Source organism: Gymnoscopelus braueri (genome assembly GCF_963280865.1).
Source record: "Gymnoscopelus braueri genome assembly, chromosome: 7".
Classification (NCBI taxonomy): domain Eukaryota; kingdom Metazoa; phylum Chordata; class Actinopteri; order Myctophiformes; family Myctophidae; genus Gymnoscopelus; species Gymnoscopelus braueri.
Window position 1 is genome coordinate 41608218 of NC_137608.1, and position 15372 is coordinate 41623589.

General features: G+C 44.1%; 1 protein-coding gene across 2 annotated transcripts in view; it reads left to right on the forward strand.

Moving 5' to 3' along the window:
* The first annotated feature begins 3516 nt into the window (after window positions 1-3516).
* LOC308089300 (uncharacterized protein) overlaps window positions 3517-15372 on the forward strand; it is a 35191-nt gene continuing 23335 nt past the window's right edge. Inside the window, exons 1-5 of one of the 2 annotated variants that reach the window (XM_080433953.1) lie at window positions 3517-3672; window positions 5971-6064; window positions 8710-10073; window positions 10200-10293; window positions 11866-15237. In XM_080433953.1, the coding sequence (XP_080290079.1) occupies window positions 8725-10073; window positions 10200-10293; window positions 11866-15237 (4815 nt within the window). In that variant the 5' untranslated portion in view covers window positions 3517-3672; window positions 5971-6064; window positions 8710-8724. Of the gene's footprint in view, window positions 3673-5970; window positions 6065-8709; window positions 10074-10199; window positions 10294-11864; window positions 15238-15372 lie in introns of both variants that reach the window. The other variant, XM_080433954.1, reaches the window with a different exon arrangement.

Sequence of the window (15372 nt, forward strand, 5' to 3'; positions counted from 1 at the left end):
AATGTCATTCTACCACCAAAATGTGGAATGCTACATATATTTTTTTGTAAATATATGTAGTATATTGCTTTTTAGTGTTGTTGCTGATATGTAGCAGCCTAATGTATGTCTTGATGATGAATTATTGAGTACAAAGGTCCACAATGGAAACAAGCCCCCAAGGGCTTTTTGTGTTATACTTTTAGCATAGCTTTTGTAACTGTACTGCCGCACTGTTTCCCAAACTTGCTAATCAAGTAGGGTATTCACTATTCAATCACGTTAGCCCGTTTCCCTCATCAGTGGCACTGTGGCAGCGCAGCAGGCTAGTCTAGCCAGCCCTGCCAACGACTGCAACCCACTGATGCAACCTGACCAGTCTGTCGGCTACTCGGCTTCAATAAACTTCACACGCTCGTCAAGTAGCACTTTACTGAACATTACACTTCCGGTTTGTGTACTTCAAGATAAGAGTCATTGACTCATGTACTTTTTTTTGTTTTTGTTAAACAAATAACAAGGAAAATGTTGGGGGGGTTGTGGTTTCTTTTTGGGTGATACCGTGGGATAAACCTCAATAAAATGTCGCAGCACAGAAGGAACGAGATCCGATGGATATTATTCTCCAAGTCTTTAATTTTATCAACTTCAGGAGTGTGGCCAAACTATAACCTAAAATGGAATATTCTTTATTAATTTGTGTTCAGTATGTCCTGAGCTTTAAAAGGAGTGTAAAAATGCATACATTTACATAAATGTACAACAGTTAACAAACAAGAATTTTAAGGAACCACATAATCTCTTCAATCAGACTGTTTTCTATCTAAAGAGGCTTCCTCTTTGATCAAAGGGATCCCAAGACCTAATCACTGAGAACCTGTTTTATCTTAACTACTGTAAACATCTTTACCAGGATGTTTATACTTTAAAGGAAAATAGCTCTGTGTTCAAATCTAATGATTAGATACGTCTGTGGCCTACAGTAACTTATGCCATGAACATCAGATTACATCACCGCTATTGAGTGTTTAACTTTGTCCATTGTCTATCTAATCCTGAGATGTTTTGGAAGAATGTGTCTTAGTGAAGAAAGCACTTCAATTCAGAGAAACAGTTGCTGGTTAAGTTCCAGGTCAATCACTTCGGATGCTGTTATTCTGAATGAAATGACTATGCTATGTAAAAGCCCATGTATATCAATTTTAGCATATATGATGGTCTGGGAGATACTTCAGGGTCAAACCCCCAAAATATTATACCTATAACACAATACACAAACAATGGTCTTACACCTGCATTAGGCTACTATTCATGTTTTTTTTTGTGTGTTTTTTTCATGGAGCCAAGGTATGGCACCTGCCATACCTTGCCATACCCAATTGACGCCCCTGATCTCATAAGGTCCAGGCTCACACAGAACAATTCAGAAACCTGCCTACTCATTCGTTGGCATTCTAAAGCCAATGGGAAACTGCAGCCTTTCTCTCCCTGGAAAGTTAACATGCTTAAATAGAAGCCAGACTGGTCTTGCATCAATAACTTAAATACAAAAATAAAAGTTTGTTTGAAATGACCACTAGTGAGGTCATTGGTATCCAAGGAAACCATTGCATTTGTCGAACAAACTATGTCGATACTGCTTTTACAATTACAAATTACATTATGGACATGGTTGTCAATTGATCGAGACCGGTAGATAACACAAGGCGTTGGGCAGTTCAGAGTAGGATTGTCTCTAAACAGACATACATAGCAATCAAAACTACTTGGCGTTTTAGGATTGTATGAAGTCTAGGCTGGTAGGTGTAATAGTGTCATAGACAGAAGGACGGGACAACTGAATCCTGTTTGCTGTATTTATTTATTTAGTTATTAGTGCACATAGGCCTATAGCTGATGTTAAGGCTGGTAGATTGCATGAGTGTGTGGTCTAAATTATATAAAAAAATATAAAATAAAGTTCAACTTAGTGTTTGTTACACATAATGGAGCTCTAAACAGTAGGCTAATAATGTGTATAGTCACATTATAAAAGGCTAAATAAACACTATCATGACATAAAACATGCATACAAATTGTGATAACTAAACTACCAGTGCACACACAAAAAAAACACATTCAAATATTATAAACAGAAATTATTAAGCTGAATCATTAGCAATGAAGCAAGCAACGAAAACATTATGAGGCAGATACAGACACCAAATTGATATTTCTTTCTTTTTTTCCCCCGCTTCACCGGTGTGAGGGATACCACACCAAAGAAAAAGCCTTTGTGACGTTCAGTGTAAGTGTATTCTTCAGAGGATCCTATCTGAGCTACTGTTGGCCAATCTGCTGCCGCTCTCAGGGGACCTACTCCATCCGTCCTTCTGTACCTTGTACTGTAGGTTTCCCATCTGAGGGCCTATTGTTCTTGCCTCAAGCACGTCACCAGTTTGGCCTTCTGATGAGGCAGCACATCCATCGGCCACAGCCTCATGTTTTGTAGAGTGTGGTGGGCTTGCTTAAAAAAAATAAAAATAAAGCCAGCACTATTTGACCCCACTGATTCCGAAAACAGAAATTAAAGGAGGCGGACTATATTTGGCAATACAGATTTGCTTGCCAGGAACTGTCCATCCCCCTTTTCTAAGACCAGGTGAGTGGTAAATTAATAAAAAATGGCTATGCCAACTCAATACAGCCCCAAAGACAACATGCCAGCACCATTTGACCCCACTGACAACGAAAATAGAAATTAAAGGAGGCGGACTGTATTGGCAATACAGATTTATTTGCTTGCCAGGATCTGTCCACCCCCTTTTCTCAGCCCAGGTGAGTGGTAATTCATACAAATGGCTATGCCAACTCCAAACAGCCCCAAAGACATGATGCCAGCAGCCCAGCACTATTTGACCCCACTGATTCCGAAAACAGAAATTAAAGGAGGCGGACTGTATTCGGCAATACAGATTTTCTGAAGTTGCCAGGAACTGTCCATCCCCTTTTCTCAGACCAGGTGAGTGCTGGTAAATTAATCAAAATTGCTATGCCAACTCCAAACAGCCTCAAAGACAAGATGCCAGCTATTTGACCCCACTGACTCCGAAAACAGAAATTAAAGGAGGCGGACTGTATTCGGCAATGATTTGCTTGCCAGGAACTGTCCACCCCCCTTCTCAGACCTGGTGAGTGGTACATTCATGAAAATGGCTATGCCAAGTCATAACAGCCCCAAACAGACCATGCCAGCAATAGTTGACCCCACTGATTCAAAAACAGAAATGAAAGGGGGCGGACCATGACAAATCGGACAGATCTGTCTTGATACTGTAGAGATAAAGTAGTGAATCAGTCTGAATGCCAGGCTATATAAGAGGCAACAGGTGTATTCAAGATATACCACCTTTCTACGACACTTTTCTAGTTTCTATCTTATTTCGAAGTCCTACAACCGGAAGTGTCATGCTTAGGTTGGTGCGACTTGACGAGCGTGTTAGAATGGTTTTAACATGAGGGGACGTTGTTACTGCAACCTGAGACAGACGGGATAGATACTCACTCAGTTGGCTGGCTAACCCAACTAGCTAAGTTAGCCAGTGTTCTGGCCACACACACACTGGGTCACAACAACTTCAGCCTTCAGAAATACCTGTCTGTTAGGAGCTACTCCGCGGGTGGGAAAAGGACAAAAACTGGCTCTGTCATTTGGTAAGTTGTCTCTGAATTAACAAGTGGAGAGAAGGCTGGACTGGTCGATGCGATGGTTCCATTTTGCGTATTCAGCGTCTTGGCTCGATGGCTGACGCTAGCTAGCCCGCAACAGACTGATGCTTTCGTGCTCTCTTCTCTCAAGGCTTTGGAATATAAACGGGTTAAGTGGATATAGCTCTAGCCTTGCTGTTGACGTGCCAACTGTGCGTGTTTATGAATATTACAACCAAAGTATGCTTGGACAGGCTAACTTAAACGTCCTCCAACAAGTGTTTACTCCTGTCCTCATAGCGATGCGAGGACAGGAGTAAACACTCGTTGAAAAGTTGTGCGTTTACAATCTGATCAGACTGTTTTTAAACGTTATTTTCGTCAGCAAGTGGGAAATAAACTAATGCCTTTGTAACGTATTTTACCCGCTGCTATGCATTCACTTCAAGTTAATTTACCGTTCCAAGGATTACTAGTCAGGACCGTTTTAGGACCCTTGAATGCAGAAGTACTACCTACGTACGTTATTGGATTTACAGGAATTGCGGCCAATAAGCAGTTACTTGACAGGTTTATCTTAATATACTTTACAGCCATCATCAAGTTCAAGCCTCGAGTGTTCTCTGTTGCAGATTTGTTTGAACAGTCATTAGTCTACAGCTTCAGAAGTGTTGGAAAACTTGCTATTTTCAACATCCTTTCTTTTTAAATTTTTATTTGGTTATTACATCCACTGTTAAGGCTGTTGCCCTTTGATGTTGTTGGGAAGTTTCCTGTGCAAAACTGGCTTAACAAGGTCATTGACTTGACATCCCTTTGATACAAACACTCAAAGCTGCAGACAAAACACAGGAAACTAGGTGCTAACCTACCCTCTGCTTTCATTGTATACAGTTTTCAGCTGCAGGCTTTTTATGCAGTGGGACATTTGTTTTTATTTAGTTGTCTGATTTGTAAAGCGACTTTGAGTCACTACTCGGAAAAGCGCATGTATGTATTATTATTATTTATTATTACATGTTTTGAACATTTCCCCATATGACTGATAAAGGCTAAAGTATGATGTTGAATCTTCATCTTGCCTGGCTTCTCAAACATCAGTCTAATATAAATATTGTTTTATTTCAGCATTTGCCATATTCTCAGTAGGGTTAGGGTCAAGCTGAACATTTCTTTGAACCAAATCTGTAATTGTAGTATAATGACATGTGCATAGCTCACTTATTGTCATTCTTAATACATGTTACATTTAATATAATCATACATAAATGTACTGACTGTCACACACCACATATTATTAAGAATTAGAACTGGCAATCCCTGTCCTCAATATCACATTGTTTACTTTGTTGATTTTATTGTGTTAAACATACAATGTGAACTCATGGAAGGCTTGCTGTCTGCTGAAGTTTCAGTTTACAACAAGGATCCTTAAATAGACATTATGTCTTGCTAATTTATATACTGTTTGTTTATGATATAATAATCATAATTTCCACTTGTTAAGTGTCATACTACTTCATATAGCCTACACTTATAGTCACTCTACAGACCCAGCTATACAAGTCAGCCCTAGTTGACTCTTTCCCAATCCCTGCTGTGCGTGCTGGATACAACCATCACACTGAATGTTTAGCATTCCAGCTTAGCAAAGGCGTTTCCTGTCAACATGTACAGACTCAAGTTTTCAAACACAGTTCGCTAAGTACACTCAGTCCCTGCCTTCAATATCACATTGTTTATCATTTCCTTTACGTATCTAGAGGTCAAATTGGATCAAAAGATAATACTCACTTGCCAGGTACATGCTAGGGATTTGGAAATGTATTTCTTTGCATTGTAGGATAAAAATGCATACATAAAAGACAGGCAATAAAATGCACAACATGGTCTATATCTGGTTAAATATTCATACATTCACTACATAGACATATGTTAAGTAGATAGTGTTGAAAGACGTGCATGAGCAATGAGCATAGTGCAAATATGAGGGCAGGGGAAATGTAAACATTGAGAGACATTCATTTACTAACTTTCTGTATAGATTTTGTTTGTCATTCCTTTTTTGTCTGCACATGTCCATCAACATGAATGCGTGGCGTGGGTGTGTCTGTGTTTGTGTTAGTCTCTGTGTCATTGTAAAAAATCATGTGTGGGAGGTCTGTGAAAATAATGTACTGCAGAAGACTCCCGGCCAACTCATGCAACGCTAAACTCTACTGCTGTGATTTGTGTACTACAGCCTTAAGGGCCACAGTCTGAAAGCTTTGTGTTGTTGACACAAAGTTTCTCCTTCACCCTCAGTTTTCTCCAGCCACTTCCTCCAGCGTGATATGACATCGCTGTGCGGGTACCACAGAAACCAAGGCTCCACTGCAGACGGTTGACAACCAGTCAGGTAAGTTATGGTGGGATACTCTATGGCAGTTTAAGGCAGGCAGCCTAAATCGTGCCAAGGCGAATAATCGCATCAGCATGCAGCTCTGGCCATATATCTCTGTGGCGTACTAAAGGCAGTGTGGGTTGCCGCGTTGCAGAGTATCGCAAGACTGGAACATGTGGAAAGCATTATTGAGAGCTGAGAGAGGGAGGCTCTCGAAGGGCTGACGGAGAAGTACTTGGGTGGTTGATGTTGTTTCAGCTCTTTAGGGCACAAAACAACAACTGATATAGGTCCCAAGAGCAGTAGTGCACAGCTCTTGATGTTATCTGATATTCTTCACTCTACTTTCATAACGCTACAAGGGAAGTAACTAGTGTGTTAAGATCATATTATGAGCATCCATAATGGGAGGAACTAAATATCCTATGGCAGTCTGGTATGAGTTTTCAGTAGAATCTAATTTTCACTGCCTGAGCCTGACCTGCCAGTTATTATTACAACACGCAAGGAAAAGAAAGCAGTTCTACGCAGTACAGCGCACTTGCCCCTCCTGCTCACATGGATCCACGTCCAAATGTCATAATCGTGATCACTCTCTTGATCGCCGTTTGCCTGTTCCGTCAGCTATCAGCAGTGTTGTTTTATCCTGCCCAAATCATCAGTATCCCTGTGTAGAAAACGTACTTACTCAGCTATACGGTTGTGTTTTCAGGCACTCCCAAGACAAAGTCCAGAATACTGGCTAGATAGAGGGAGTCCTGTAAAGCAGGGTGATTAGTGTTGATTATTTCCCATCCTGCAATACAATGGCTGAGGGCATTTTGAAACATTAATTAGGAGTGCTCCCATCAGGTTTTTGGGGTCTTGTGTGTGTGGAAGGGATGTCTGGGCATGTCGCAGAGCTGTGAAGCAAGCAATATTATACAATATGAGAACAAATGAAAATTGGCCGATCTATCGGAGCACCTCTAGTATTAATACATGAGGGAATGCTGTGAGATATTGCTGAAGGTTCTAGATCAGCATTAGAGCCCGGCTCGGGCCGCATTTTTCTGTCTGAACTGAACCCTAAGACTGTGAGCGTAGTAACCCAATTATCATTTATAAATATTTGTCTGAACCTGGCGCAGTGTTTTTCAAGCGCTTTGTTACCCTGACACGTAACCTTCTGTTACCATGGTTACAGCATGTCTGTTTACCCTGCACACAAAACTTTTTTGCTTCTTTCTCAGATTGTTCTTTGAGATGATTGAGGTGCTATGTAGCAGTTTTTTCCCAAACATTTTAGCTTGAGACCCAAAAGATAAGTTTAGTGTCTCCCCAGGACCCAAACTTATAAAAATACATTATGAATCAACAACATACACCATATTTAATAGTGAAAATGGCAGATCTACAAGCTCACAACGCGTCAAGACGCTATTTCCAGTATTTCTTATTATTTCTGTAAATTTTATGGATGATGGATGAAAAAAAGGGATGTTTACTCCGTGACCCACAAATGGGTCCCGACCCACTGCTTAGGAAACACTGTCCGCTGTCTGCCATTCAAAGAAACTGTTCAGTGTTTATCTCCTGTACGGTTCTTTAGACTATGTTCTCTACTGGTTCCTCAGCTTAGTTTAGGCACTCTAAAGGGTTCTATATAAAACCATTTGACAAAGGTGCTATATATCACCTTAAGATGGTTGTTGTATAGCACCAAAAGGTTTCCCTATGATTACGAGCCAAAGAACCACTTTTAGTGCTTTTTGTACCATTTTTGTTTAGTGTGTGATTACGCTTGTGTGGGCATGTAAATGTTTTTATATAGGCTATTAGATTGTTACACAGTACATATAAACACACACACCGTTGTTAACTCAAACTATTTACATGATCCAACATGTGGTTTATTCGTTGCTCCGGGGGAATAAGAGGATTTATTATTATACTTATTTAATTTAATTTATTATTACACTAAATACATTACATTACAGTCATTTAGCAGACGCTTTTATCCAAAGCGACTTACAAAAAGTGTATTCAACATAGGTAGGGAACGAAAACTACTAATCACCAGAAGTCTTTAGTGCAATTTCTGCAAAAACAAGCAACCAAGAGTATACCTAGCGCTAAGGTAAAAGTGCAATATATCAGCTACCTATTTCCTTAAACAGATGAGACAAAATAGCTAAATCAAATGAGCATGAGCTAAAACAAATAAGTGTATCGACTAAACAAGATCCAATAAACAATACAGCAATAGAAAACAAGCGTTCATACAACTAGTTAACAAGCCTACGGCTTACATGACCGAGGCTGACCCAAACCCAATCATCATTTATAAATATTTGTCAGAACGGGTAGTCACCCTCTAATCAGCATACCAGTGATAATATCATGGCATAGCTTGATCATTATTAATATTTATTGTTTTTTGATCAATGAATACTACCATGTTACTACAGGTGGAATCGGCTGTTGCTAGGGTACAAGGAAGGTAAACAAGGTAGATGCATTCGTCATGCTGTTAGCAGGAGATATTGGCACTCATTCGAACCTCACATCCAATCACAATGCAAGGTTGAAACTTAACTAACCATGGTATAATGTGTGTGAGATTTAGTTTTTTGCCCCCCTCCACAGAAGCATTCATATCTATCTCCTCCTCTCTATAGGTGCTATTGAAGAGCATGGCTGCTCAGGTGGAGGTGCAGACTGGGGAGGTGGTCGGAAGGACAGGCGTGGGAGGGCGCCTGCACCTCAGTCCGTTGACTGACTCCAGCAACAAGAGCCTCACCGAGGGCCCTTCCAGCATCCATGGATCCCTCATCATCACTGCCCCTAGCCCTAAGCCACGGCTCACTCCCAAGCCTTTTGCCGTGGAGAAAAACCCCACCATTCGACCCATACTCGCCCCTAAGCCTCAACCCAAGCCGCGGCCAGAGTCCACTCGACACCTGAGTTACAAACCTGACCCTCCGAGCATTCTAAAACCGCAGCGACCAAATGTAGGTGTCACCAGTAAACCGAGGCCAGTGTTGACCAACCCCAGCCGTCCTGCCCCTACCTCCTTTAAACCTTCCCCTAAGCTGAACACTGGGCAAACGACCAAACCTGTGGCACAGCCGTTTAAACCTGCACCCCCTCTCCCCATCGGGGACTCTAGCAAACCCACTCCTCCCAAGCCAGCCGAGCGACAGAAACCCATCGCTGTGGGGGTGTCCTTTTTGAGGAGCCCCACAAAGCCCCCTGCAGCAGAGTGGTCTGGTAGCACTAAAAAAGAGGCAGAGAAGGACAACGTGGGGTCTGGTAGCAGACTAGGAGTATCTACCATGACCAGAGCTAAGTCCATGGGCTTCCTAAGTCAGATAGGGCAAGTGGAGGAGGTGATGAAGGAGGAAGAGAAAAAAGTAACATCAACTGTTGCCCTCCGACCCCAGTCTAAGGGCTCCAGGCCGAGGCCTGTTTCAGCCATTTTCCTCCCCTCCCCGACACAGACTGAATCGTCTGCACCCACACCTCCCTGGGTTGGAAGACGGCCCCTATCCGCTGACCTCACTTCCAGGTTTGAGTCTATCGGCCTTTCGCTGCATCGCAAACCCTCCAACGGGGACAGCAAGGAGAACACTCCAGAAGAAGGGGCACCGCTACGGAGGAGGGAAAGGGAGAAAACCCCAGAGATGGCGCTGCCCATACCTCAAGGTTCAGATGGTGCGGCAGCCAAACCTGCCGTATCGGACTCAGGGAATGAGAGGGGGAAAGTAGGGACAGAGAAAGAGAAAGTTGAGGAAAAGAGCGGAGGCAGTAGCATCAAGAGACGAATAAGCCTCCTCCTCGATTCCTCCTCTCCTTTAATGGGTGTCACAGGCCAAGGGTCAGAACCCCGCTCTCCGGTGCAGCCAATCTCTGAGGCCGAAGTACCCCTGGCAGGTGTCAAGCAGCGAATCAGGCAGCTGACAGTGGATATACCACCAACTCAGAACCCTGTTGTGAAACCGACACCAAGGCCTCGCCCATTGGCCCTTGACCTAACCAAAAGGTAAAAAAGCTACTCCTTTTTTTTTGTGTCTTCTTTCTTCTCATATTTCTGTGTCTTTCTTTGTTGTCCAGGAGTTAATTTGATGTCATGTCTTGTGTGATGTATGTTTTGATTTGTCTCCTTCAGGTTTACCCCTGAGAGGTCCACAGACCTTGGCAGTCCCTTGCTCAGTGAGGCAACAGACCACCATGACAGTGCCAGTGATCCTCAGAGCAGCAGGGTAAGGCAGGAAATAGTTCTCCTTTCAGATGTAGGAGATTTGCTTGTTTGGTTGCAAACTCAGAGTGCAGCAGGCAAATTAGTTAACATGACGACCTTGCTGACAGTCAGTGAGGTAGAATGCTTTCCCCTTAATACTTGGGGATGAGATGCATCTTATTGTGTTTCTGGTCTTTTATAGCCTACATAAATACAAACCAAGATATCGTTGCTGTCGGGCAGAATCCGTATTTCTCAAATGTATTTTTTGTAAATTAATGCCCTACTTTATCATACGAGATTGTCGGACAAAGGTAATGAAAATAGCAGATCTACAAGCTCACGAGCCGTTCCAAAACCATAAAAAAATTAATGGTTTTGGAGATACAAGGTTTCCACCCGACAGTGACAAATAACGATATACAGGATGGTCACAATATCTTTAAAGAGAAATGGGATGTAACAAGTTGAGAAATGGTTTGATTTAGCCCTGTGGTCAAATATGAATTAAAATATGGCTTTGACAAGGACATGGTTTTTGTTTTTATATAATTTGTCTTGTTGGCAAAGTCACTTTTTTTATGAAACAAAGTGAAACTACAGTATGTCAATGTAATATAAGCTCATGTATTGAATGGTCAGTGACGTATAACTTAAAAAAAGTTGGATCACAACACTTGTAATGGATCAATGTCTGACTTCATTTTTCCGGGAGGGGAAGTTCTCTGGGGAAATGGGCCATTCGTGTGAAAAGAAGATTGGTGCTGTAGAGTAGAGGTACAAAGCTGTGAAACCTAAGACGGCATGCACATTTGTCATCTCTGGTGGCTGTGTTAGGTTATGAAACATGCTGCGGAGAGATCACTGAGGAAAGGTCAACATGGAGAAGCTTTGATTACTAGCTCCAGCACCACACCCACTGTTATGCGGCCAACAATGAGGAGTGGGATATTGTTTCTACACTGAAGTTGTCAGTTGTTTCCCTTGTGTTTCCGTCTTTCCGGTTTGCTGTTTTGCCATACTAAATATGAAGACTAGATTTTTTTTTTTTTAGATGGAAACTTTCCACATACATGAATTTGACATGATCATCACTGTAGTAAAATTAAAAACAGTTAAAAAGTTATGAATACACATTTGAGAGCCAGAAGGTTCAAGGACATAACAAGAGTCTCAGTTGAATCATACGTTTTTACTCTGTTTCTGCTGTATGATCGGAAACACGATGACCGTGGTGGTAATCAGTCTTGTGAAATGTTGTCATAGATTGTCGTTTGGGTTGACATGCTTCTTATGTTTCATATCCTTTTCAATTGGAATAGCAATCAAATCATCGAGTCATAAGTGTACAGCAAATCCCAAAGGGGAATAAGATCTGGGCAGTTTTTAGATACTGCCCATATCTTACTATATACTTTATATTTGTAAAGTCATACAATTTCAAGCACTTAGACTGAAGTTATCTATAGCTTTTTGAAGGCTTTTCTTTTGTAGAGTTATTCCCATTTGACAGATAGTCAGTACACGGTATCAAAATGGTAAAAAATAATAATAATCTGAATCTCTGAATCTCTGAATCTCTGAATTTTCTTAGGTTGAAGCATCAGCTGCCAGCTCCAGTGACCAAACGAAGATGACAGAGGACAACCTAAGAGCACAAGAGCAGCTCACAGCTACATCCCCTTCTCCTGTGGCTGGGAGTTCTGATGAGGGACAGTCCATGGGCAGTGTATCCAAGGAACGTGAATCTGGCAGTGAGGTACAAACGGTGCGAGCGTCCCTCTTTGAGAACGTTGTGGAAAGGCACAGCGTGCAGGTATTGGCCGATGACCTGCCTAAAGACAATGGAAGTGCACTACTCAGGAGTCTGTCAATCAAACAAAGAGATAATGAGGACGATGGAACCCTGGTCACTGCCACCTACAGAGAGCCTGTCTCTCCTTCAAGCCCCATGCGTGTCATGCATTCCTTTGACACTGTGCCGGCTGTGGAGGGGAGCAGGGCAGTGAGTGAGAGTGTCCCCTCGGCTTATTTAGAGGATAAAGCCATGACTCTACGTTCTAGGCGTTCAGAAGGGAACAGACCTCCAGCGGTGGACAGGACTCCTCCGGTTGAAGGAGACACTGGTCTTGCTCCAACACCTGGTCAGCCTCCTCGATACTTGAGGGTTGGAGCTCTGCCAAAGTGGGATGCTTCTGGCCCAGAGCAGGAGGTGGACATGGAGAAGGGAAGGCAAAGGGAATTGGAAAAGGAGAGACAGCTGGCTTTGGAGAGGCAAAGAGAGGCAGAGAGACAGAGGGATGCAGAGAGGGAGGAAGCTGCAGCGGCCCCTAAACGACTGAAAATGCTGGAAGCAGATGAGCAACCTAAACCCAGGGCCACCTACTTTGCCCTGACTGGCCAGATACAAGAACCAGCTTCCCCTGTAGATGTAGGGAACACCCCAGTGCTCTTTGACGACGTCCCTGCGAGATCAGGACAATGGGGTTCTCAGGGGAAAATTGTCCCACTGAGAAGGAACCCTTCGTTAGATGAGGCTTTTGGAAAAAGCCTTCAAAGTCCGTATCAAGTTGAGGAGCCAATGGAGAGGAGCCAAGTGTCAGAAACAGAGCGAGGCTCAATGCGGGACAAGCACATGGCAGGGGAAGCGATGGAAGTAGAGAAACAAAGAGACTCAAGGACTGAGACTGATGGGCAGAGAGAGAAGAAGAAAGAACTGGACAGGGAAAAACAGAGACAGGTGGACATTGAGAGACAGAAACATTTAGAATTTGCACGAATGAAGGAGAGGGAAAGGCAAAGAGAGTTTGAAAGACAAAGACAAAAGGAGTATGAGAAGGAAAAGCAAAGGGAAGAAAGACAGCTGGAGAGAGAGAGACAACTGCAACTAGAGAAAGAGAGACAGCGTGATTTGGAAAGACAGACGCTGTTGGAGATGGAGAAACGAAGACAACAGGAACTAGAAAGAGAGAGACAGAGAGAGCAGGAGAGCGAGAGACAACTAGAGAAGGAGAGACTACTGCAACTAGAGAAAGAGAGACAGTGCGATTTGGAAAGACAGACGCTGTTGGAGATGGAAAAACGAAGACAACAGGAACTAGAAAGAGAGAGACAGAGAGAGCAGGAGAGCGAGAGACAACGTCAACTAGAGAAGGAGAGACAACTGCAACTAGAGAAAGAGAGACAGCGTGATTTGGAAAGACAGAAGCTGTTGGAGATGGAGGAACGAAGACGACAGGAACTAGAAAGAGAGAGACGGAGAGAGCAGGAGAGCGAGAGACAACGACAACTAGAGAAGGAGAGACAGAAGCAGGTAGACATCGAAAGAGAGAGGCAAAAAGAACTAGAGAGAGAGAGACAGCTTGAGAAAGACAGGCAGCGTGAATTGGAAAGACAGAGGGAGGCTGAGAGAGAAAGAAGAGAGCTGGACAGACAGCGAGAAATAGAGAAAGAGACACAGCGAGAGCTAGAGAGACAGCAAGAGCTGGAGAAAGAGAGACGGAGAGAGATGGAGAAAGAGAGACAGCGAGAGATGGAGAAAGACAGACAGCGAGAGATGGAGAAAGACAGACAGCGAGAGATGGAGAAAGAGAGACAGCGAGAGCTAGAGAGACAGCGAGAGGTGGAGAAAGAGGGACAGAGAGAGATGGAGAGAAAGCGAGAGGTGGAGAGACAACGAGAGCTGGACAAGGAGAGACGGCTGTTGGAAATGCAAAGAGAGAGACAGAGGTCAGAGGAGCTGGAGAGGATCAAGGAGATGGAGAGGAGGCAGCTCCAGGAGTTTGAGCGTCAGAAGAAGCAGATGGAGATGGAGCGGCGGCAGCAGGAGCTGGAGAAGCAGAGACTCGGGGAGAAGAAGGAGATGGAGGAGGCAGACAAACTGAGACAGATGGCCCTGCAACTGGAAGCGGAGCGACTGAGGGAGGCAGAACAGGAGCGAGTGAAGGAGTTGGAGAAGGAGCAGCAGAGAGAGCTGGAGAGACAGAGGCAAAGGGACTTAGTGAGGCAGAAGAAGCTGGACTTCGAGAGGCGAGAGATGGAGAACCAGAACATGAGGCAGCTGGAGCTGGAGAAGGAAAGACGGCGGAAGGAGGAGTTAGATAGGATCAAAGAGATGGAGAGGAGACAGCTGCTGGAGTTTGAAAAACAAAAGCAAGCGGAGAGGATGCAGCTTGCGGAGGTCGAGAAGCAGAGACTCAGAGAGAGGATAGAGAGGGAGGAGGCGGAGAAGATGAGACAGGTGGCCAAACAGCAGGACGCCGAGAGACACAGAATAAAAGAGAAGCAGAGAAGAGAAGAGCAAGAGCGGGCGGACCCACCACCTCTCAGACCAAAAGTACTGGATCTGGACTCTATCCTCAGGGAGGACCAGCGTCCCAAAGCCACCCGCTGGAAACAGCCCTCTCCCAGGACAGATGAACCCTACAAACCTGTCATTCTTGACATCGATTCTTTCATGTCACAGACTCGACACTCTCCCAGTAAAGAAGTGTTCCCAGTTGCTGGTATTCAGGATGCAGGGGCTGGGGCTAAATCCCTCCCCCTTACCCCCGAGAGAGGCGACAAGGCGGCACCAGAGGCTTTAGCGGTGAGGTGGACACCATCCTCCCAGGACCCTTGGGAGCTGAGGCCTGGTGAGATGTCAGTGGACAGACCCACGGCTGCACCCGAGCCGCCCAGGAAGCCTGCCAACAAACCCAGCCTGGATCAGCTCCTTCTCAAGCACGAGGAGAGACACCAGGCCCCAGAAAGGCGATGGACTGCCTTGGCCGATGAGCCACCACACGCAACAGCTTGCCTCAGGACAGACGCCAGCAGAGCTGGCTCACCAGGCAGAGCTGGCTCACCAGGCAGAGCTCCATATAGCAACAGCACTCCTATGGAGCTGGTGTGGGCCCCCAAGGAACCGGAGCCTAAGGGCCGCAGCGGCAATGCCCGGGGCCAGAGGAGATCTCAGGGATCCCAGGTGAGAGAGAGTGAAAGTGTGTGTGTGTAGAATAGTATTGAGATACTTAAATGATGGGAAGTGAAAACATGCTAAATTAATTTGAGTATCGAGTTAAAAAAGGTATTTTTTCCACTGATTGCACTGGAGAATGTG